Source organism: Myotis daubentonii, chromosome 10, assembly GCF_963259705.1.
Source record: "Myotis daubentonii chromosome 10, mMyoDau2.1, whole genome shotgun sequence".
Taxonomy (NCBI): Eukaryota; Metazoa; Chordata; class Mammalia; order Chiroptera; family Vespertilionidae; genus Myotis; species Myotis daubentonii.
The window spans coordinates 35,166,457-35,189,757 of record NC_081849.1 but is presented as its reverse complement, the minus strand read 5'-3'; the positions used below and the strand labels follow the sequence as shown (position 1 = coordinate 35,189,757).

At 43.0% G+C, this 23,301-nt stretch overlaps 1 protein-coding gene across 6 annotated transcripts in view; it reads left to right on the top strand.

The window, feature by feature from the left end:
* TPK1 (thiamin pyrophosphokinase 1) overlaps positions 1-22,653 on the top strand; it is a 291,362-nt gene extending 268,709 nt beyond the window's left edge. For 5 of the 6 annotated variants that reach the window (XM_059712080.1, XM_059712077.1, XM_059712076.1 and 2 more), the window contains one exon: positions 21,311-22,653. In XM_059712080.1, the coding sequence (XP_059568063.1) occupies positions 21,311-21,429 (119 nt within the window). In that variant the 3' untranslated portion in view covers positions 21,430-22,653. The remainder of the gene's footprint in view (positions 1-21,310) is intronic. The other variant, XM_059712079.1, reaches the window with a different exon arrangement.
* The last annotated feature ends 648 nt before the right edge of the window (positions 22,654-23,301 follow it).

The window sequence follows — 23,301 nt, the reverse complement described above, 5'->3', positions numbered from 1 at the left end:
AAGTATTTTATTTCAATTCCCACTTCAGAATGCTGTATCATATTAGTCAAGTATTCCTAAAGTGCTCTATCATATTTGTCAAATATCCCTAAAATATTGCTTCCATCCAGTCATTTCTCATAAGAAATTATGCAGTGGTTCTCTATTGACTAATAGTCTAGAATGAGAATCTTTCTTGATCTGGTTTTTTCTAGGCTCATCAATCCTGTCTCTTGAAAGACAATGTCACTTTGCAGAATCATAAATATTACCGGTGACATATGAGAGTAGTTGTGGAATACTGCCTAAATGGGCTGTAGATGGACCATCTCTTTTCCCTATACTTGAACATCCAAAACTACAAATTTTTCACAGAAGGCAGAGTGGTGCACTGTAAATATTTGCTTTAAGATGAGTATTAGGTTTTAGGGAAAGACTAGAACAGCCAGAGACAGAAAAAATATTGTGGATAGTAACTATGGCTTAGTCAGATATAGAGAAAGAGTGTCTTGTCCTAAACTTCGGTGCCAATTCTCAAACTCAAAAGTAAATTCAGAAAGAATGTGTTACCCATAATTGCAACGGGCTGTATTCTCATTTAGAATAAATCATGATGGCTTGCAGGGTAAAGGACTTTGTAACTTCTAATATTCATGATGGTTGCATTTGAAGGTAGTATGATTAATGATTCTTTAAAATAATATCAATTAAATGTCACTAATTTGGAATGTTATTATTAATCAAACCTTTTCTTATCTAAAGAGAAGGATTTGCATGGCAGGTTAACAGTGGGTCATTTACACTATTTAGATAAATTATTTTAAAGAATTTTAGGGTACATTTACTTTCTTAAATGAATTCATTTATAGGTATTCAAATTTGTCAGTTATGCCTTTTTGCAACTCCGCCTCCCACAAATTTTGCTGTTTCTAAATCTCAAACCGGACTCTGAATAAACATTTCATAACTTCAGGACTTCATAATTAAGAATATTTTGCACCACTCTTAGGGCTAAGATGAACTGTGGCCTGTGCACGCAACCTGATTAGAATTTTCTATTTTGTCCCTTTAGACTGTTTTCTGAGCTGATTTGGTTGAACTAACTGACTTTTCACGCAGCACCACTCTCAAATCTGTTTAACTGAAAAGTCTCTGGCTGTGATACTCAGGAATAGAGTTGTGGCTCACCTTGCATTGGATGTTCACTTTTCCTTCTCCCACTGAAGCTCTTCTGGCTGCAAGTCTTTAAAAAATGGGCCACTAGAGAAATGCAAGGTGGTTTGGAAAATGATGTATGGTTGGGTGCTTTATTGTGGGTTTGCATTATTTTGTGATATTTTAAATGCCGTTAGGTAAGCCTACAACTTAAACAGGGTATTCAAGTTTAGAGATGGTAACTGCTAACTTCTGGGTTTCTTTCATGACCAGCAGTAGGAAGGCAGTTTCTCTCAATACTGCCAACTACTGAGGCCCCAGGGAAGATGCTTTGCCTAGCCAGCCTTTGGCCCAGAAACTCACAGAACTATGGACGGTAAACAGCCAACTCCCCTCTGTGTCCAGACAGACAGACCGTAGAAAGCTATTTGTTCCCACTGCCCGTGGCATGTGCCCCACCTAAGCAGGTGACCTTTGTTTTTCTTCTGTGTTTACTACTCTAGTGACCCTGGTAACTGATTGACTGAATTTAGCACTTTCTGATTTTATGATCTTCCAAAATCTTTAGCTTTTCTGTTTTCCCATCGTTCAAGTGTTCTATTTGTCTTTCCCAATAGTGAGGCCATCCTCAGAGTTATGATTATAAAACAGTAATATACATTCTGGTAGGATCAAATGTAGAATTCTATTGTAGGGAGAATTCCTTTCTTTCTATATCTGTCTGTCAGTACATAGGGACCTAATCACATGAACCCAGCGAGCTTTCATGAGAATCTCAGAATCTGCTACTGACCTGAGTGTGGCATCCAGAAGATAGCAACAGCCATCTGTGTTGCCTCCTTTTGGCAGTTCAGCTGGGTGTTTTGTTTTTTTCCTTTCCCCTTCACATTTGAGTTTAAGCTCCTTTTATCTCACAGGTTTCTTGCCAAATATGTGCCTGTAGTGCATTCTGAGGCAGAAACCCATCCTTTGTGTAAAGCCGGCACCTGGTGAATTGTTAGCTTCTTATCATCTTTTTCCCCTTGGCATCGTTTTCTTTCCTGAAGGGCAGCATCATTAAAGTCACACAGTGTCTCTAATGTCACAAGTCCCATCAGATCTCCTTGCTCTGAGGAAAAATACCCAAAATACAGAAGAGATCTCTCACTTCTTCATGGGACTTCTCAGCAAACTGGCAACTGTCTTCTGGGGGGTTTCCTGAGCAGTTAGCAATCTTTAGGCAGAGTGACCAGTGGAGGCTAATGTGTTTATTGGGCGGGATATTGGGAGCTCTGTGCCCCTGCAGTGTGAACACAGTCCACTCGCTTCTCCCTTGCACGGTTCCTGGAACGGAAGGGAGCTCCACCAGCTGCCTGCATCCTCTCCATCCCCCTCAACTGACTCCAGTGGGGGAAAGGCAGAGAAGACATCCGTCACTCTAAGCTCTGACTTCCCATGTTTTGTTCAGCCCCTTAATTACACTTTAGAGTCGCAGATTTTCAGTTAAATCTCATGAACTCCAATATTTAGACATGCACATAAGAGGGAAAATGGTCACTGGGGGGTAGGGGAGGCCAGGGGACTGTCTAGGGCGGGGGGAAAAAACGGACACATATGTAATACCCTTTGTAATACTTTAAGCAATAAAAAAAGAGGGAAAATGGTAATGAATATCTGCCAAAATGAGATCAAGATAAATCCTTTTCTCAAAAAGATGGCTGTGAATACCAAATAGCACCAGCTATAATTTTGCCTTTTTAGAAATAGTGCATATTGTGTAGAAAGGAGAAGTAGAAGGTTTTTCTTATTCTTTTCTAAAAGCAGTGTGGCCGGGCAATGGCCTCTGGAGGCCTCCAGGTCCCGGAAGAATGTCCCTATTTGCCTTTGAGGCCACAGCACCTGCAGCTTCCAGCAATGATCATGTGCTTGCCATCGTTCTGACCTCACTGGGCATATTGAATTAGTGAGGACTTTGAGTACGTTCCATGTGCAAGGCATGGTTTTAGGAGGCAGGAAAATAACACTCAACATGTACTGAGCTCGTGTTCATGTGCTAAGAAGTCTGCCGAGGGTTTTCTGGGGTGTTTTCCTGCCTGCTGCTGTGATTATTTCAGCCAGAAAAGGCAGGCTGAGTCTTGGGGAGGAAGGACAGGTGTGTGTTTTGCATGGGGAGATGTAACCTCTGTGGGTGAGCTCTAATTTCCAAACTAGGAATCACAGCAATACCTACTTCATCCAGTTGCTGGGAAGATTGTAAGAGTTCATTCAAGTAAAGCTATAGCCCATGCGTAGCTCAACAATGCAGAACTGTCTCTCAAGTTAAGAAAACAAGAAAAGGCAGTTTCTACCACATACCCATCACAAAGTAGGCACTGAGAGTACAAACAAAGTCATTGATGATCCCGGGACAGTCTCAGGGGAGTAATGGGTGGAACCTCCATGGCAGCTGGTTGTAGAATGAATGGAAATGGAAGAGTAGATAACTCCAACGTTTGGGCTCTAAGTGGGGAAGAGAGATGGATTGATAGCTGAAAGGAGCTCAAAGTGGGGCAGGGCATGGATGAGTTCAAGATGGCAGAGCCTTGGACAGATCTGAGTATTCACTGAAATAACGAGATGGGAAGAAACAGGAGAGAATGGTGGCAAAACTGTGAGAGGTCAGGGCCAACAGGATCCAGAGTGTCCAGACAGAGATGTTTACTTCGTATGGTGACCAGAGGAAGGGAGGTGGTGGGTGGATGGAATTAATAGACATTGGAGTGAATGTTGGCAAGATGCTGAGGCAGTATTATTACTTTAGTTAAAAGAATATAGAACCTGAGAGATGAGAGACCCAGGAAATATAGTAATGAAATGGAGGTAAGGAAAGTTGTAGGAATATATTTCAGAAATTAAAATTGAAGTTTAAGCTGTACCATAGGGACAATGTCTTTGGTAAACCCAAGGTGTGGAAGTGGAGTGTCAGGCCAGATCTCTGAGATCAGTGGCCTAAAGGATAGAGAGACTTAACAGGTCACTGAGCACAAACTTACACCTTTCACAACCAGAGACTGGACTTCCGCCCACTGTTCTTACTGGCCATATATCAGGCATGTTGCCAATTTCCTTTTCAAATCTGGAATCAAATAAAGCAGAGCAGTGAGCCAAACTTTCCACTAATTACTGCACCAAGCTCTTATGACTATGTATTATTTATACTGGCTATTTGGGCTTAAGAGAGTTTAAGGAAAATTTAAACATATAAGTGTATAACCATAGGCATGATAAATGTTATGATTAATGGTCTATTGTAGTAGGCAAACTTTTAGAATTATTGTTACTATTCCAGAAGATTTTCCCTGGTTCCTGTAAGGTATTTGAGAGACATTTTCCCTGATAAGAGAAATAAGGGTACATTACTGTTTATTGATTATACTAGGGGCCCGGTGCACGAAATTCGTGCACTGGGTGTGTGTGTGGGGGGGGAGTGTCCCTCAGCCCAGCCTGCCCCCTCTCACATACTGGGAGCCCTCAGGCGTTGACCCCCATCACCCTCCAATAGCAGGATCGGCCCCTTGCCCAGGCCTGACGCCTCTGACAGAGGCGTAAACCCCCATCACCCTCCAATCGCCTGATCGGCCCCTTGCCCAGGCCTGACGCCTCCGCCAGAGGTGTCAGGCTTAGACAGGGGACCCCCATCTCCCCCTGATCACTGGCTCTGGCCCCCGCCCAGGCCTGAGGCCTCTGGCCCAGGAATCATGCCTGGGCAGGGGACCCCCATCTCCCTCTGATCGCTTGCTCCACCCCCCGCCCAAGCCTGACGCCTCTGACCCAGGCTACAGGCCTGGGCAAGGGGACCATCATATCCCCCCAATCCCCGGCTCCGCCCCCCACCCAGGCCTGATGCCTCGGCCAGAGGAGTTGACCCTCATCACCCTCCGATCACCAATCACCGGATCGGCCCCTTGACCAGGCCTGAGGCCTCTGGCAGAGGTGTCAGGCCTGGGCAGGGGACCCCCAGCTCCCCGTGGTTGCAGGCTCCGCCCCTTGCCCAGGCCTAACACCTCTGGCCTAGGCTTCCGGCCCGGGCAGCGGGGACCCGCAGCTGCAGTGGCCCCGCGATCGTGGGCTTCGCTTTAAGCCCAGGCAAGGGACCCCTAGCTCCTGGGACTGCCAGCTTTGACCGTGCCCAGCTCCCATCGCTGGCTCCACCCCTACTTCCTGCTATCACTGGCCAGGGTGGCAAAGGTGCCTGATTCTCTAATCATGGCTGGGGGGCAGGGCAAAGGCGGCCCCAGGGCCGCCTTTGCCCTGCCCCCCAGCTCTTAGCTCCCCCCTGGGTTTCCGATCACTGTCAGTGGCAGGGGGCTTCTTGCTGCTTTCCCTTTCGCCTCCCTGCATTGTGCCTACATATGCAAATTAACCGCCATCTTGTTGGCAGTTAACTGCCAATCTTAGTTGGCAGTTAATTTGCATATAGCCCTGATTAGCCAATGAAAAGGGTATCGTCGTACGCCAATTACCATTTTTCTCTTTTATTAGATAGGATAGCAAACCTTGCCTCCCTTCACATAAGCAATGTCTCTTCTCCTAACTGCCTAATGGGAAACTTTACTGGGATGTTTCCTCCAGTAGTAAAACCACTGAGCCACAGAGAAAGTGCTGTTTACATCCAGGGAGAGAAACACCTTGAAACCAGCTGGGAAGAGGCAGGAATTCTCCATTGATGCTATGCTAACATGAAAAGCTTAACTATTTGTAATACTTTAAACAATAAAATAAAATTTTAAAAAAAGAAAAGCTTAACAAAACACTTAGTTTATCAGAAACACAAGAATGTTCCTTAAAGTTCCATCCTGGACGAGTACTTTACAGATCAAAGGAAGGTAATGGAAGTTGCTAATGATCTCAGTGGTAAGGAAACAGATGAGAGGGACCAAATGGGAAGCAAGGATCTAGCCACTGGGGACAGTGCTTCCTTCCCCCTGGTGCTTGTGGACACACCTGTGTCAGATGGCCTAGAGGCAGTAGGTTCTGGAGAAGGGGTTGGTGTGGTTCAATCAGGATCAACTAGTTAAGGAAATGCTGAGTTCTATGAAAGGGTTCTCTTTTGAAGTCAGTGAAAGACCCTTGATTTGAGAGCTCGGGGAGAATCAACACAAAGGAGGAGTGGGTTTGGTTGTGCCGTGGCTTTCTGGGTGGGTTATCGGTCACCTAGATTGAGCCTGGGTGGGTGTTTGTAGGGAAGACACCACTTTCAGGTCTGAATTTTTTTCATGAGCACCAAAATCATTCTCAGTCTGTATGCTGGTTGCTTTATTTAGATATTCATTTATTCACTCAATAAATATTTATAGTGAGTCCACTGTGTACTTGGCACTATGCTAAGTATACAGGTATAACGGAAAGCAAAACAAACCTGGTCTCTCGTGGGCTTATGTGATCCAGAGTAGGAAGCAAACTGTAGAAAAATAATAATTTTAGTATTCTTATTTTTGTATAATGTAAACAATTAGGGAGGCACTTTTAGGGACTTTTTTTCATTGGAGTTTCTTGGATTGGCAGACTATATTCTACTAGTTGAGACAAGCTCTAAGTATAATCATAAAACAACCTTCCTCCCTTCATTTTCATAAAGTTCTTTGTCCATAACACCAAGGCCCTAAATGCGCGCACACACTGAGCCCTGAATTCCAGCTGCGAGCCCTGCCAAGCTGTACTATAATGTCAGACTCGAGCTAGAGAACATAGCAAGTCTATGAAAAACAAATTGGGATTGCACCTTCCAACATTCTTGCCTGCTTATTCCAGGGTTCCCTACCTTTTTTAACACGTTGAACGCCAAGCCTGTTTTGTCTTCCTTTCCGTTTAGCCCGCTATATCCGATTTCACCGATATGCTAGCGGCCAGAGACTGACGAGGTCCAAACGGAAAGTATAGTGTCAGTCACTGGTGACTGACATGCGCTTAACGTGTTAATTCATAACTATTTTTAATAAACATAAAAAGAATACCCCAAATGTCTGAATTCTCACAGAAAAAGAGATTAACATAATTAAAATTTTAAGAATAATTTTTTCAAACTACACACTTCCCACTCTACCCCTAATAATTAGTCTTGTACAAAATAAAGCACATGAATGTCTTTGTAGATTGCAGTACTTTGGCACTTTTCATAATTTTTACAGAATGTTTTTAAACATTCAAGTGTATTCAAAGGGACAGAGATTTATGAAATCCTAGCATGGCAATTAAATGGACCCAGGAGAAATTTACTGTAATCTTTAAAAAAGAGGTCTTTCAGGCATATTTTTTTTTATTTCCTGCTGTGATTACACTGTCTCTTACATCCTAAACGGCATAATTAGCTATATGGGAGGAACCTAGATTATTCTGCTACCTTTGCATTTCCTTTTTATGGCCTTGCAACTGTTCTGAAATCCCCTGTAAGTCAGGTTTGGGCTTAATCAAAACAGAAAGTAGATCATTTTATCTTAGCATTTTAGAAACCAGTAACATATATCACATACCAGAGTGTGTCTTTTGCAATTTTTCACAAGCATTGCATCTGAAGGTTGAACTCCATGCAGTCAGCTGCTCTGTTAAAAACATAATGTTTGCCTGCAGAGTGTACTGGTCCCCTATGATCTGACTTTGATGTCTGACGAGAGGGTCACGAGCTTACATCTCTGAGCCTGTTAGCTATCAAATAAGGTTCAATATGATTAATGTATTATCCATTTTTTCCAAGAAAAGTAAAGATAGTTTCTCACTTTGATTTTACAGTTTTTTTCCATGTCCTAAAACCATTTACATAAGCTACACTAATCCTTAAACACATCACCATTCTTCATTGCACATTCTGAGAGCCATGTAGTTACCTCACTGGATGTCTCATTCTATCCACTGCTCACTCTGGTCCATGCCCTTATCATTTCTTTCGGAGTCATCTTCCTGCTTCTGCCGTATCTCCCCACCCCTTCTAGTCTCCTCACAGAGCTTGAGTGAATCTCCTAAATGTAAGTCATATAAAGTCACTCTTTCCCTTCTTAAGTAAACACCTAAGTCCTTAATCTTGGCCCATAAGGTCCCCTATGATCTGACTTTGATGTCATCTCCTACAATTGTTTCCCTTACTCAGTCTACTTCATTTGTTTGCTTTTCTGTGCCTGGTATATTCTAAACCCTGGTTGCCTACACCCATGCCTAGATGTCTGCGTGCTTGCTCCACAACTTCTGCAGATCCCTGCTCTAAGGCAGTTTCAGTGCTGAGTCCTCCTCTGACTGCCTGGCGTTCCCTAGCCCCCGATCCTGCTTTATTTTTTTTAGAAACATTTACTAAATGAAATGCATCTATTACCAAAAAAAAAGAAAGCCATATAGGACTGCCTATCATTTTAGAAACTGCTTTGCATTTATGGCAAATTTTTAAAATCTATTCTATTTATTTTTTAATTAAAATTTTTCTGTTTAAAGTATAGCTGGCATACAATATTATGGTAGTTTCAGGTATACAATGTTGCGGTATTAATATACCTTATGATAAGGGGTTGGTATCCAAAAGATAAGGAACTCATACAACTCAATAACAAAAAAAGTCTGATCAAAAAATGGGCAGAAGACAGGAAGGTGATATATTCCTTTTTTATTTAAAATTTTAGAATATTAAGGCCACATGGGGAGAAACGGACCTACTAAAATGGCAGATTCAGTCATCAGAATGACATTTATTTAGAATGTGACCCACATTTAAATCCTGAGTAAGAGGAGGTCACTCACTCAGGCAAAATGCCCAGAATGTGCCAGAAAAAAGGTACCCTCAGGGCACAGGTCACAGGCAGGGGTGTGACCAGATGCCCAAATCATGCCTAGATCTGTAGGAAGTGCAAGCCTGTTCCCAGGTAGAATTCTACACGTCTCTCAATGGAGAAGGAAAGGAAGACGCTGAGATGGTTTCTGCCCCTTCCCTTCCCTTGACAGGATGCAGGGCCTGGAAAGGTGTCTGCATCTCTGGATTCCATTGAAAGGATAAGGCTTCTGTGGAATGAGGGCCAGGACAGAGATGCCAGCAGTCAGATGAATGCCTGCGACAGCCTGGCACCAGGCCCCAGCCCTGCGGCATATCCTGTGGGAACTGCCCCTTTGATTCTGACGAGAGGAGACAGTTATCACTGCATGTCCATCAGCGAGAGCAGAGCAGGACACTAGCACTGACAGAATGAGGCACACAGGCTCGTGGCCGCTGCCCCAAGGCCGAGATCAGAGACAGCTGTTCATCCAGATCCATCAGATGGTCTAGGTGCCCAAGTAGAGGCCAGTCTGTAGTCACCCCTTGGAAAGCCCTACTCTTGAGTGTGGGAAAAAGAGACCACACAACTGTTCACCATCTCTGCAGCCAGGGATCTGCCAGCACTCAGAGGACAGCAGCGGTGAATGTTCAGTGAGGCCCAAAGGAGCCCAGAGCCAGTACTCACCTTTACCAGGTGATAGCGATGTTCTAGGAAGAATAGGGGAGAGGGATTTGCTGCTCCCAGATTACTTCTTGAAAAAATGCCTTAAAGAGTAGAAAAGTGAGAAGTGGCAGTTGTAACCATCAGAGGGAGGGTTAGGGGGCTCAGTCCACTACTGATTGGATCAAAACAAGTAACTTAGACCCTGCTTGTCAACAAGGCACCATGAGGGCCCAATCAGAGCTGCTTCCCCTTCAGTCCACCACCAGCCAGATGCCACATGACATCAGAGGAACCGGAGGCCACAGACCTTTCACTCTGACAGCCTGGATACTTGCAGGAAATATACGGAATTATTTCTTAATTACTATTATAGAAAACATAAGCTATTTATATATGTACATATTTGTTATGATTTAGCAGATTTTTAAAAACTAGTTTTACCAAACAGATTATAGTTGTAAATTTGTATCATGCCAGGTAAATATGACTTCTTAACCTGCAGCTTTGATATAACTTTCACTTGTACAAATCATATAATTCAGTTTTGTTTTTTTATTTTATTTTATTTTATTTTATTTTTTTATTAAATCTTTATTGTTCAGATTATTACATTTGTTCCTCTTTTTTCCCCCCATAACTCCCCTCCTCCCAGTTCCCGCCCCACCCTCCGCCCTCACTCCCCACCCACTGTCCTCATCCATAGGTGCACGATTTTTGTCCAGTCTCTTCCCACATCTCCCACACCCCTTTCCCCCCCAAGAATAGTCAGTCCATTCCCTTTCTTTGTCCCTGATTCTATTATAATCACCAGTTCATTCTGTTCATCAGATTATTTATTCACTTGATTCTTAGGTTCACTTGTTGATAGATGCATATTTGTTGTTCATAATTTGTATCTTTACCTTTTTCTTCCTCTTCCTCTTCTTAAAGGATACCTTTCAGCATTTCATATAATCCTGGTTTGGTGGTGATGAACTCCTTTAGCTTTTCCTTATCTGTGAAGCTCTTTATCTGACCTTCAATTCTGAATGATAGCTTTGCTGGATAAAGTAATCTTGGTTGTAGGTTCTTGGTATTCATCACTTTGAATATTTCTTGCCACTCCCTTCTGGCCTGCAAAGTTTCTGTTGAGAAATCAGCTGACAGTCGTATGGGTATTCCCTTGTAGGTAACTGAGTTTCTTTCTCTTGCTGTTTTTAAGATTCTCTCTTTATCTTTTGCTCTTGGCATTTTAATTATGATGTGTCTTGGTGTGGTCCTCTTTGGATTCCTTTTGTTTGGGGTTCTCCGTGCTTCTTGGACCTGTAAGTCCATTTCTTTCACCAGGTGGGGGAAGTTTTCTGTCATTATTTCTTCAAATAGGTTTTCAATATCTTGCTCTCTCTCATCTTCTGGCACCCCTATAATTCTGATGTTGGTACGCTTGAAGCTGTCCCAGAGGCTCCTTACACTATCCTCGCATTTTTGGATTCTTTTTTCATTTTGCTTTTCCGGTTGGGTGTTTTTTGTTTCCTCGCATTTCAAATCATTGACTTGATTCTTGCGCTCCTCTGGTCTGCTGTCGGGAGTCTGTATAATATTCGTTATTTCAGTCCGTGTATGCTTAATTTCTAGTTGGTTCCCCAATATAACATCGAGGGTCTCATTAGTTTTCTTGTAGATCTCATTAAGTTTATCGGCGGCTTCTAAACACTTCTTGAGAGACCTTAAAAGTGTGGTTCTGAACTCTATATCTCCCATTGACAATTTTGTCCTGTTTCTTTGTCTCCGCATTTTGTTATGCTTCCTTGGTGCACCCCCTAGTGGTCTTTGTTCGCAGTCTTATAGTTAAACCTTGATTGTTGTAGCTAATACCAGGGAGGGTTTGACCTCCAGGCCAAGTGGCTATGAGAATCAGCTGTGTCAGCAGTGAGAGAACTTCTGTCCTCTAGGGAGGTGCTAATCTAGCCTTTGCCTGAGGCTATCCGGCAAATGCCTCTGTGCAGGGCTTGGGTAGGGCGGGTCACACAGGATCAACAGGGAGGGCCGGAGAGAGCAGTTATGGCGGCTCTCAGTCCTGTCCCCAGGGGCTCTGCCTCTCTGAGTCCCAGCACCCGCTGCAAAGCTTGGAGAGAAAGCTGCACTCGCTCTGACTGAAGCCAGACAGTCCCGCTTCTCCCGTTTGAGTCTGGGTCCCTAAAGACTCGCCTGTATCTGGAGCTCAGAGTCTGCGACTCCCTCCCGATTGAAAACGCCAACCGCGCCCTCCGCCGCCAGCCGGCTCCTCGCACTCCACACCTCAGAATTTGACTTCAGCACTGCGCCTCCTCTGAGTGTCCGTATGCGTTTCTCTTTCCTCCTAGTTGTAGGACTTCCACTCAGCCAGCCTTCCTGTGGTTCTGGGTGATGTCCCTTCCGTCTTTTAGTTTTACTTTTGAAGTAGTTGTTCAAAGCAGCAAAGTCCGGCGTTAACCTATGCCGCCATCTTGGTTCCTAGAGTCATAATTCAGTTTTGAAGGAATTATTTCTTTCAACATAACAAAATTGCCATTCTCCATCCCTCCTTCCAAATACTTCAAAGTAAATATTTTTTCTACATAAAAGTTTTATAATCACCTAATTTGTGTATAATTGATGTAGATATTTTAAAAAACGTTAATTTTCATTCAGATAATTGCAAATGCAGCCATTCAATTTATTTTTCACCTTCTGTAACAATGTAGATCAGTTTCCCTAGAATTACAAATAAAAGCTCTGTAATTTAAATCTTCTATACCAAGAAATAATCTTTCCATAGTAAAAGTGAACACAGATTAGCTGAATTTCACCTTTTTATATTTTCTACAAATATAGCAAACCGTTTTTACTAAAAGCCAAGTATTGAACCATGTCTAGCAGCTAGTCCTATTGAATCATTTTCCCTTGCCTGTCTAGACTGTTAATACTCCATAATTAAATAGTGACAGCAGTGACAGCAAATCTCTTACAGACAGTGTCCGGTTAATGGAATTATGTTGTGCATTTTCTGAGTGGAATGTAGTACAGAGTGCTTCGTATCTGTGTCCACGCTCTGTTGCTTACACACTCAAGGACCAGGGGCACAATCCTCTGTCAGCTTTTCTGCTGTCTGAGCCCAGAGCATTGGCCAGATGCTTTCTTCTGTTATGTGGCTAAGCTTTAGAAAAACCTGGGTAACATAGCCACATTTGAACCAGCTCAAATAGTGCTATGTAGCGCGCGTCATTTACCTTTGCTCCAATCTGAACGTGATTCTGGAGAGCCCGCCAGAAGGTGAAGTGGCAGCTTAATTCTGTGAGTCAGAGGCTCGGCCCTGGTGCTGTGCATCCTTAGCTCAGTGATACCTTGAAATGTTTTCCCAGCCTGGGAGTAAAGGGGTTGGGTGTTAGACCAGTGGCTCTTGGACTACATTTTCTGAAGCCCTGAAGGCCTACTGAGTCCCTAAGGTCAGCTTAGTTTGGGAGTGGACAGAGCCCTGAGCCTGGTACCCTAGATGCTTCAAGTAGGCACAGTTCACTTTTATCTATGTCAGACCACCCAGCTAGATAATAAAGTTCCTTTCGTATTAGCAATCCTATGCAAAAAATGAGTCAGATCACGTTACATACCTGATTGGGAGAAAAAGACATTTGAACAGTTAACATACAAGATAGGACATTTGTGCCTTCACTCCATAGTAACAGTAATTGCTAAGTAGAAAGTTATAAATGTAAGGCCGGGATAGAATAATATCTACTTTGCAAGCAAATAGTTATACTAAGAAAGTTCATCAAGAAAAGAGAGGTTCAGGCTGTTACCAGGAAACCATGGCATGACTATTGAAAATGGATTGGTTATTATAACTAGAGTAGGGGAAATACGTCAATTGTGAATTAAAGTAGCTTGCTTTTAAGAATGGCAAATATTTTCAGACTCATTAGACTATTAATATAAGATGCCAGCTATTTCTAATATAAAATATTATCACTGTATATCAGTAGGGGGAACTAAAAAAATGAAAGTAAGTCATAATGAAATACATTTAGAGCAAACATAAAAATTTATAGGTTTATGGACAAAGCCTAAGGTACTGTTTTATTACCTTCAATATAACAAATCATATCTGTTAATAGTAAAACATCTAACTTAAATGCTGTTTTTCCTAAGAGACAGTGTTCAGACTCTCACTAATGAAATTCTGTCTAATGGTGAAGGTCATCTCTTCTGTTCTATAAATACTTTCAGCAGGACAGTGAGGAGCCACTGTGACCACTGGGATTTCATTGTCAGGGTCTATGTTCCAGGCTGAGGTGTCAGAAAGATCATCTATTGTAAAGGAGCTGAAATCAAGTCCTGCCTGTGTCCCTGGGAGGGTGCCTCATGGAGAAGAGAGCATTTCATCAGCAAGGGATCCCTCCCGCCGAGGAGCAGGGCTCTGGCTGGCTTTATCGAGATTGAGCCAGAATCTGAGGGACTTACAGGCAAATATTTCAGAACTTCCAGAATTTTTTAAACTCAAAAGACTCAGACCCTCTGAGTGATCTGACAGGATCTTCCCAGCCCTGACTTGGACATTCAACTTCTCCTGGTACCTAAACTCACTCTTGAGGTTTGTCAGTATAGGCAGCAGTCCTTCTCATTCTTCCTGGGTGACAGAAATAGGAAGACTTTGTGGGGTGTGCATCAATGTATATGATAATATATGTATTTTTGAAAACCCCCTCATTGTAGCCATATGACACCTTGTGCTCAGAACTTGGAACATTACTCCAAAGCGGCCGAGCTCTTCCATCTTTCTTCACACGGGTTCTGTAAAGATCCATGCCCTTCTACTTTTTGTTTATAATTTATTGTTTAAATAGGTTGTAAGAAAATTTCAATATCTGTGCATAAGCATGTTTTCCCAGTTGTGGTCCATGCATAACAGACCGAATGGTGGGTTTTCTCTTAGTGTCTGGATTAGGCAGTTTGTCTCCATGCTGTGGTCATCTTTAATTATTGCCTTCAAATTTTCGTAGCACATATTACATAATACTAGGTCCGGACTGTAAACTGCAAGAAACTTGTCTGTGGATTGTGAAGGGGACTCCCCAGGTCTTCATCCCCTTGTACAGTCATCTGGCTTCATTTGCATGGCTCCCCCTGGCCTTGTCCTCTCTGATGTCTCCACCACCTCCCTCTCTACTCCAGGTGACAGCTGTAATTCAGATCCTACCATCACATGCTATAGCCAGTTAACCCTACCTGTACCGCCAAAGAGAAGGTTGACATGCATTCTAGATGTACCATTTAGTAATGAGGATTTTATTCAATAGATGGAGTTACACATATGTTGATATATATGCAATTTATATGTATACTATTTTGTTGTATGACAGCAAACTTCAAAACGTCATATGTCAAATTTACTGAAGGTGTTAACATCATACATATTTTTATACTTAAAATGTCAAATTTCGTGCCAAAAGAGAGCACTTGCGGGAAGTTTCAATTCATTATTTTGAAGAAAAGTGCTGCTGAAAGTTATCGTATACTTCGGGAAGCTTATGGTAAACATGCTTCATCTCAAGATACTTGTGAACGCTGGTTTAAACGCTTTAAAAGTGATGATTTCAACATGAAAGACAAAGAACGTCCAGGTCAACCAAAAAAGTTTGGAAGTACAAACATTATTGGATGAAGATGCGTCAAACTCAAAAACAACTTGAAGAAAGATTAAACATTGCTGAGCAAACAATTTCTGATCATTTACAAGCAATGGGAAAGATTTTAAAGGACGGAAAATGGGTGCCACATCAACTGAATGAAAGACAAATGGAAAACCGAAGTCATCAGTAAGATGTTGCCTCAACGGCACGAAAGAAAGTCTTTTTTGCATCAAATTGTGACTGGCGATGAAAAGTGGATTTATTTTGAGAATCCCAAATACACAAAATCATGGGTTGATCCACATCAATCATCAATATCGACTTCAAGGCCAAATCGCTTTGGAAAGAAGACAATGCTCTGCGTTTGGTGGGATCAGGAAAGTGTGGTGTATTATGAGCTTCTAAAACCAGATGAAACTGTTAATACTGATCGCTACCAACAACAAATAATCAATTTGAACACGCTTTGATTGTGAAATGATCAGAATGTGCCAGAAGACACAGCAAAGTAATTTTGCTTTATGATGACGCACCATCACACACTTCAAAACCAGTTAAAGACACGTTAAAAGATCTTGCCTGGGAAGTATTAACCCACCCGCTGAATTCACCAGACCTTGCTCCTTCAGATTACCACTTGTTCCGATCGATGGCACACCCACTTTCTGAGCAGCACTTCAAAAGATAGGAAGAAGTGGAAAATTGGGTCTCTGAGTGGTTTGCCTCAAAACAAGAAAAGTTCTATTGGGACAGTTCCACAAATTACCTGAAAGATGGGGAAATGTGTAGCTAGCGATGGACATTTACTTTGAATAAAGCACTTTTGATGTTTCTCTTGAAATTGTTTTCTTTGATTACAAAATCCACCATTATTAACCAGTACACCTAGTAAGTAAGTCCTTGTTTTACAACAAGTCAGCTTATGCATGAGGCCTAAATATGCTGGTTCAGTCCAATCTTACCCAAATTAGTAATGTCCTTTAAAGCAGTTTTTTTTTTTTGGGGGGGGGGGGAGGGAGGGGGGGTGGGTGTCACCAACTCTACCCGACCCCACATGTCTGATTCTTCTCATCTCTTCCCTCTTTCTCAGGCATGCGACGTGCAGCCTTCCAGAACAGCCCCTATCACATGTTGATGCCTTTTCTTACACAGAACTGTGTTTTTTCTGTCTGGAGTTACCAGATTTGACTGGTACAGTTTAAAGGAGCATGGCTTGTCTCCTCAGCGTATTTTGTATAGATGGCACCCGCAGGCTTGAGTTTGATGTTAAGCAATCATACTGTGCTACCTCATGTATTCTTTTCTTCCTTCACTTTTCTGTGCCATTTCCATTTGGTGATGTGCTTAGAAGAATCTTGACATTTGAAGGATACAAGTAAATGCCACTTTAAAGCATTTGATAATAACAAATTTTCAGTACTTCCATGGGTAAGTCAAAGCCCTTCACAGACATAGTTACTCATATCCACAACAGTGTATTGGAGATAACGGGACAGGTATTATTGGTATTTTTCAAATAGATGCTGAGGTCACCCGAGAAACATTTGGCAAAACTGGTAAGGATATTACAGTGGAGAGTTGGCAGAAGCCGGCAGCACACAGTGACTAGCCCAGTGGTCTATGGCCAGTCGGCCACAGAGTGGGAGGAGAACCTGGGTCTGGGAGCCAGTCCTCTAGGCCCGGGGTCGGCAAACTGCGGCTTGCGAGCCACATGCGGCTCTTTGGCCCCTTGAGTGTGGCTCTTCCACAAAATACCACGTGCGGGCACGCATGTACAGTGCGATTGAAATTTTGTGGCCCATGCGCAGAAGTTGGTATTTTGTGGAAGAGCCACACTCAAGGGGCCAAAGAGCCGTATGTGGCTCTTAAGCTGCAATTTACCGATCACTGCTCTAGGCCATGTGCACTTCTGATTCTCACCCTCTTGTGAATGGTTTGGGGGCAGGGCCGCAGGAGGTGAAGGCAGTAACTAGACCGAAGTGAAGCGGCCTTTGGACAGACTAGCATTCCGCTCTGCACACATGTAAATCTAACTTTTTACACTGAAAATTTTTGGCCAGTTCTACACAGATCATTCCTCTTACCACTAGTAATTACTGTAAGTAAACTCGTGGATTTGAACTGTCCTTTCTATTTCGTAAACCCAGTAAGCTTTTACATTTTCCCTAAAGCAGCTCTGATTGGCTCTTTAACTGCAACCTAGGGCCTGGGGATAGACATGCTAATGGCATAACACAGTGGTCGGCAAACCACGGCTCGCGAGCCACATGTGGCTCTTTGGCCCCTTGAGTGTGGCTCTTCCACAAAATACCACATGCGGGCGCGTGTGTACAGTGCGATTGAAACTTCGTGGCCCAGGTGCAGAAGTCAGTTTTCGGAAAGGAGATAGACGAAACAAGTATACGAGTTTGGATGGGAGAGTTGGAAGGGGTCGACCTCAGTGAACGTACCTCAATCAGATTGAGGACGTTTTTAGCAAAGGCCAGCTTAGGAGTGCCATAATTAAGTTAATAACAATGTACCTACCTATATAGTTTAAGTTTAAAAAATTTGGCTCTCAAAAGAAATTTCAATCATTGTACTGTTGATATTTGGCTCTGTTGACTAGTGAGTTTGCCGACCACTGGCATAACACATTCCAGCAAAGAAAACAATACCACTGTTTTTGGTTTATTTTGAAATGCCTACACACTTGAAAGTGTTCATCTTAGTAGACATTTTCTAACTGGCATACGTAGTGTTGATGCCTTCAAGCAGCAGCATGTTCTCAGTTTAATTGTTTTTGGACAGAGGATGAGCCATTATATGGGAAACAGAAGGAAGAATTGAGCATCCGAGGCCTTTTAATGACTTTCAGCCTTGATCCAAGGGCACAGGAAGTGTGACTTCTGAGAGAGATAAAGATAAATGCAGCCATTTTCACTAGAATTATAATAGCCCTTCCTTAGCCACTTGGATTCAAGAAAGATTGGCTGTCAGGATAGAGCGGTGGCCTGCGCTTACCTTGGAGGAGTCTTCAGCAAATCAGGGTTTTGAGAGATAATGTCCAAAAGCAAGCACAGCTGAGGGCTTGTTATCGGAGGCAAGCATAGCAGTGAATAAGCCTGCTCTTATCATGAGCCGGCACTAAGTTCTGTACATAATTCCAGTTAATTCCAGGTCCTCCTGCATCAGTAAGTGCAGCGAAGGTTGCCCTTGGTGGGCGTCAGTGAGCTCCTTCCCGTGGGCCCGCTGTGGGCTCAGCCCCCCTTAGGTTCTTCCCAGAAGCTCTAGTGCAGACATCACAGCCTAGACAGCTGCTTCCTATCTTTGGCTCACATTCTCTTTCATTTTATTTTATGCACTTCAAATCAATGGGCATTTCTTGATTTGATTCTTGTAATGGCATTATTTCAGCTCTTAGGGAGATAAAGGTGAACAAGAGTAAAGTACTTCCCTTCATAAGTTCTTAGCCTTTTCCCCCACATTTTCCCCTAAATTTTAGAGTTGAAAAGGTTCAAACCAACAGCAAAATCTATATATATTTTGCCCAAATTTATCAATTGTTGACATTTTTCTACTTATGCAATTCTTCTTTTGTGTGTGTTTTTTGCTTTCCAAACCATTTCAATCCTGCTTAAACCCCTCCTAGGTTGAAAATATCTTAAGTAGAAATGCATTTGATATGCCTAACCTACTGAGCATCACAGCCTCACCCACTTTACATGTGCTCAGAACACACACTAGCCTAAAGTTGGGCAGCATCATTTCATTGCTGCTGCAGTATCACAGTGCATATTGCTGGCCCAGGAAAAGATTAGAGTTCAAAATAGAGTTTCCACTGAATGCATATTACTCTCACACCATTTTAAAGTCAAAAAACTTTAAGTCAAACCATCATAAGCTGGGGACTCTATGTTGAAGGCATGATGATACAACCTGAAGCATTTCGGGGGTTAAGTATCCCTCAAGAACATGTTCTCCCATATAACAAGAGTGCCATTATCTACTCCAAAAACTAGAACACTGATAGATTAGTATTGTATTGCCTATATTCATGTCCCTTGGTTTTTTCCAGTGATGCTGTTTATAACATTTTTAAATCCACTACAATATCTTTAAAAGTCATACATCATATTTAATTGTCTTATCTGTTAGGGTCTTTTAACTCAGAAAAGCCCACACACACACATACCTTAACACTGACAGCTTTGAACAGCCCAGGCCAGCTAACCTGCCAGGTGTCCCCTATTCAGCGCTGGTCTGATGGCTTCCCCTGATTAGATTCAGAGTAAGCAATTTTGGCAAAAATTATTGCACAAGTGATGTTGTATTTTTGTTCATGTCACATCACATCAGGAGGCACATAATGTCAGTTTGTTCTTTTACTGGTGATATGAGCTCTGTCTGCTACATTTTTTAAATTGGAAGTAATACATGGAATACTTTGAGACTGTAAATATCTTACTCCCCAACAACGTTTCACTCAGTGGCTTTAGCATCAGTGATAGATGATCCTGCCTGAACCAGTTATTACACTGGCAGCTGCAAATGGTGCCTTTCTAATTCTCTAATTCCATCACTCATTCCTTAGTAGTAGCATTCTTCTATAGAAGAGAGGTTCCTCTCTCCCTGCCTCAGGGGTTCTTTTTATTGTTTGATATATTATTTTGCATCACTCTCAGTATTCTTCTCTATCTTCTCAATCTCTGATTTTTTTTTTTTTAGCTCTCTCTTGCTTTTCTGGAAACAGATGTTTCAGACTCACCTATACTTTGCTGATCCTAGACTAAGAATCTAAATACTCAAAGTCTCTTCTAGGGAAGCGATCAAGTAATTTATAAATAGAAAAGGAATTATTATCCACCTGTGGTAGGTAGTGAACCAAAGAGACCTCTTCAGGCTAGAAAGTGACAGTTGACTTTAGCCTTGAAGGATACAGCAAGCACAGAAAAAATCAGATATGTGCCAGGAGAGAGAGCACATCGAAACTTTTCATGGGAGTAGGACGTTCCTGTTCTATTAAAGAAAGGGCGAGTAGGAGGAAGCAGTCAGGTAAGGAAGGCCCTCAAATGCCAGGATGTTTGGGATGGGGAACAGGCAGGTTATAGGCAATTGGGTCGATCAGGTAAGGCATCTAGAGCAGTGGGAAGGAAAAGTGATGGTTTGGAATGAGTATGATTAGAAGAGTATCTGCTATGTGTCCAGACAGGAGTCTACTCATTATATTCCTTAAAGAATGTAGGAATACTAGTTATACATTATCCTGTAATACAAGACTATTGCTGAGTTTTAAAATTGCCTTTCCAAGTATTTCCTCAGAAAGATAACAGGCTCCCTCTAGTGGGAAGTGGGCATTACAATCGAATTACTACAGTGTAACTTCCTGGTTTCCTGACTCTGACAGTATGGGTCCATATCACTTGTTTATTTTTTCCCTGAATTTTACCCCAAAATAATATTTATAAGACATGTTGGAAACGTGAACTTCTCTTATATAAGCAAAGAGAAGTGTGGTCACCACTCTGTGCCTAGCATTCACTCCAAGCACAGTGTTAGAAAGTGTAAATATAGATTTATGTAATTTATGAATACATAAATTCTTATTATAACCCCTCTCAAGCCTTCAGCTGGATAACTAAGTGGTTTACAGGACAGCTCCTCCTGTGCTTGCTTTGCAGCTGTGCGGCAGTGGCTCACTCAATTTATGAGGGGAAAAAAATATCAAAATCCTATGCTTACTTGAAGCTAAAACAGGATTGCTATAGAGTTTAATGACTGGTGTACATGTTCTGAATCATCAAGAAAAATTCTAATTGCACCAGGCAAGGAATGGAATAGCACGTTACAGAAATGTGTTTTGTTTACCGTTGATAAGGAAAACAAAAGAAAAGTTAATGAACTTTGCTATGAGAATGGCATGTATCCGAAAGGTCAATAACCAGCCACTAGCCACCAGCCCCAGCAAGAGAGGTTACAGCAAGTTAGAAAAACTTCCAGTTTTAAAATCCCATGTCCTATACTAGTATTTCGTCCACCCACATTTTACGTATCTTCTATCAAAGCACGTGCTCACTTGTTTTTCGGTAACTGTTGACAGATTCATTCCACACTGGAGAAAGGTTGGCTTTCACCAAACATTTTCTTCTCATTTTCTTATAGCAAATCACGTGCTCAGCTTTGGAACCCTGGTCAGCACCTCCAATACCTACGATGGATCTGGTGTTGTGACCGTGGAAACGGACCACCCACTCCTCTGGACCATGGCCATCAAAAACTGACCCAGGGACTGGCCTTCGTAGCTCTGCCTCCAACTTACCTCATCTGCCAACAACTCATTGCTCAACAAGCACAGTTCCCCTTGGTCTGCGGGAGTCTAAGCCCACTTGTTTTAAAGCTGTCAATGCTTAGTTAAATTCAGGTGACATAATGACAGATCTCAGCTTTACAGTGAGGGGAGAAATCATTATGTTTAAGAAAATAAATAAGCTCTATTACATTCGGTTGAAAAACTAATGTGGATCATTCCACCTTACAGTTCAGTACATATTGTCCTTATGTTATTAATCATTCCATTTATCCTAGAAAATAACTTTAATTCAAAGCTGAGAAGGCTCAGTGGGCTCCTTGGTATCAGCACACAGGCCTCCTGCTGCACACCAGGGCTGCTTCCGAGCCTTTTAGCATTAGATTCCTGTGTAGCAGATGAAAGTTTCTTACCAGATTGAGATGTTAGGACTGTACCCTTTTACTTCAGCGTTATTACTGTCTCTTAAAAATAAGACCCATTGACCTAATTATTAAATTTGAAAGCAGGCGGTTACGGGAGTCTAGGTGAAAAGAGAAATGGCATGAATTCATAAAGCCCTGGGAGACCCCCCAGAGCTGCCTCATTGCCTTGCAGCCTGGACTGAGACGGCTGTGCACAGCAAGCCCAGAAGTGGAGTCACTCCTGACACACCTCAGACTGAGAAACACTGGCTCGCAGGCAACACGCTTACCCGATGACCAGAACACGAGCCTGGCAGCCTGTGGGATGAGTGAGCTCCGTGCACTGAGGAGCCTGCGTTCCTGTGCCCCATTCACCTGACTCCCCGGAGCCCTCTCCTCACCTGGAAATGGAGGGACTGGACGGAGGGTCCGGAGCCCCTCCCCACACTCAGGGCCTAAACGCGGACTGGCGGTTCCTGGGCAGATCCTGCACAGGGTGAGGGTGTTAAGCCCGGCACTGAAACATTCACGTTGCTGTTAGGATTAGACCCTCCTCTAGCCTCTTACCCTTTCTGTCCCGTTTCCCAAACCGTGTGTGGCCATAAAAACCAGGAAGTAGAAGAACCTGCCAGTGGGCTGCCACTGTGGGAAAGGGACCAGCAGCTCTTTCCTCCTGGTGCTACAAGAGGGCCTCTCTGAACCAGCGCGCAGGTAACCATGAGATCCTCTGAACCATCTGTACCAATGTGTGTGAGACTGGAATCCAGATGTCAAATAAAAATGTTCATTGTGCACATGTGTGGTCAGTATTAAAGAAAACAATCTTCCTCAGCTACTTCATTATCACCAACCTCTCACCTCAGTGTTTCTACATTTTAAAAAAGATTTGCTCAAAGGATGATTAGTAAGGGCAAATACTTCACTCATCTGATTTCGGAGAACAACCAGAATTATTATTAATACATTCTCTAACCTCTCGCCCTGGGAGTTCCTCTCCAGATCCCCTGTGCCGGGTGTTTACCTGTGACCCTCCCCCCCCCTATAAAATAGGATTAGGCATGGACCTGTGTACCTTCTAAGACTGAGAAAGGAAGGACAGGTAGATTGCTTTTCAAGAGCTTTCTAAGCTGGAGGGGAAGGAAGAGAGAAGGCCCTGCCAGAGTAGAGGAAGTGGAGGAAGCTGGAGGAGGAAGAGCGTGGCCAGCGAGGGAGGGCCCACGGAGCTCACACCCAGTGCTGCAGGGAGAGCCACTGCTAGGTCCTCCCATTCTTCTCAGCACAAACGCAGAGCCCAGAGCTCCTGTCCACACACCACGCAGCTCCCCCCTCACCACACAGACAAATGCACAGCAGCCGGGGAAGGTGGGCCAGCACCGGCTCCTTCAGCTCATTTAACTCGGAACCTCCAGCAGAAAAGCTTACCCAAGACTCCACACCACACC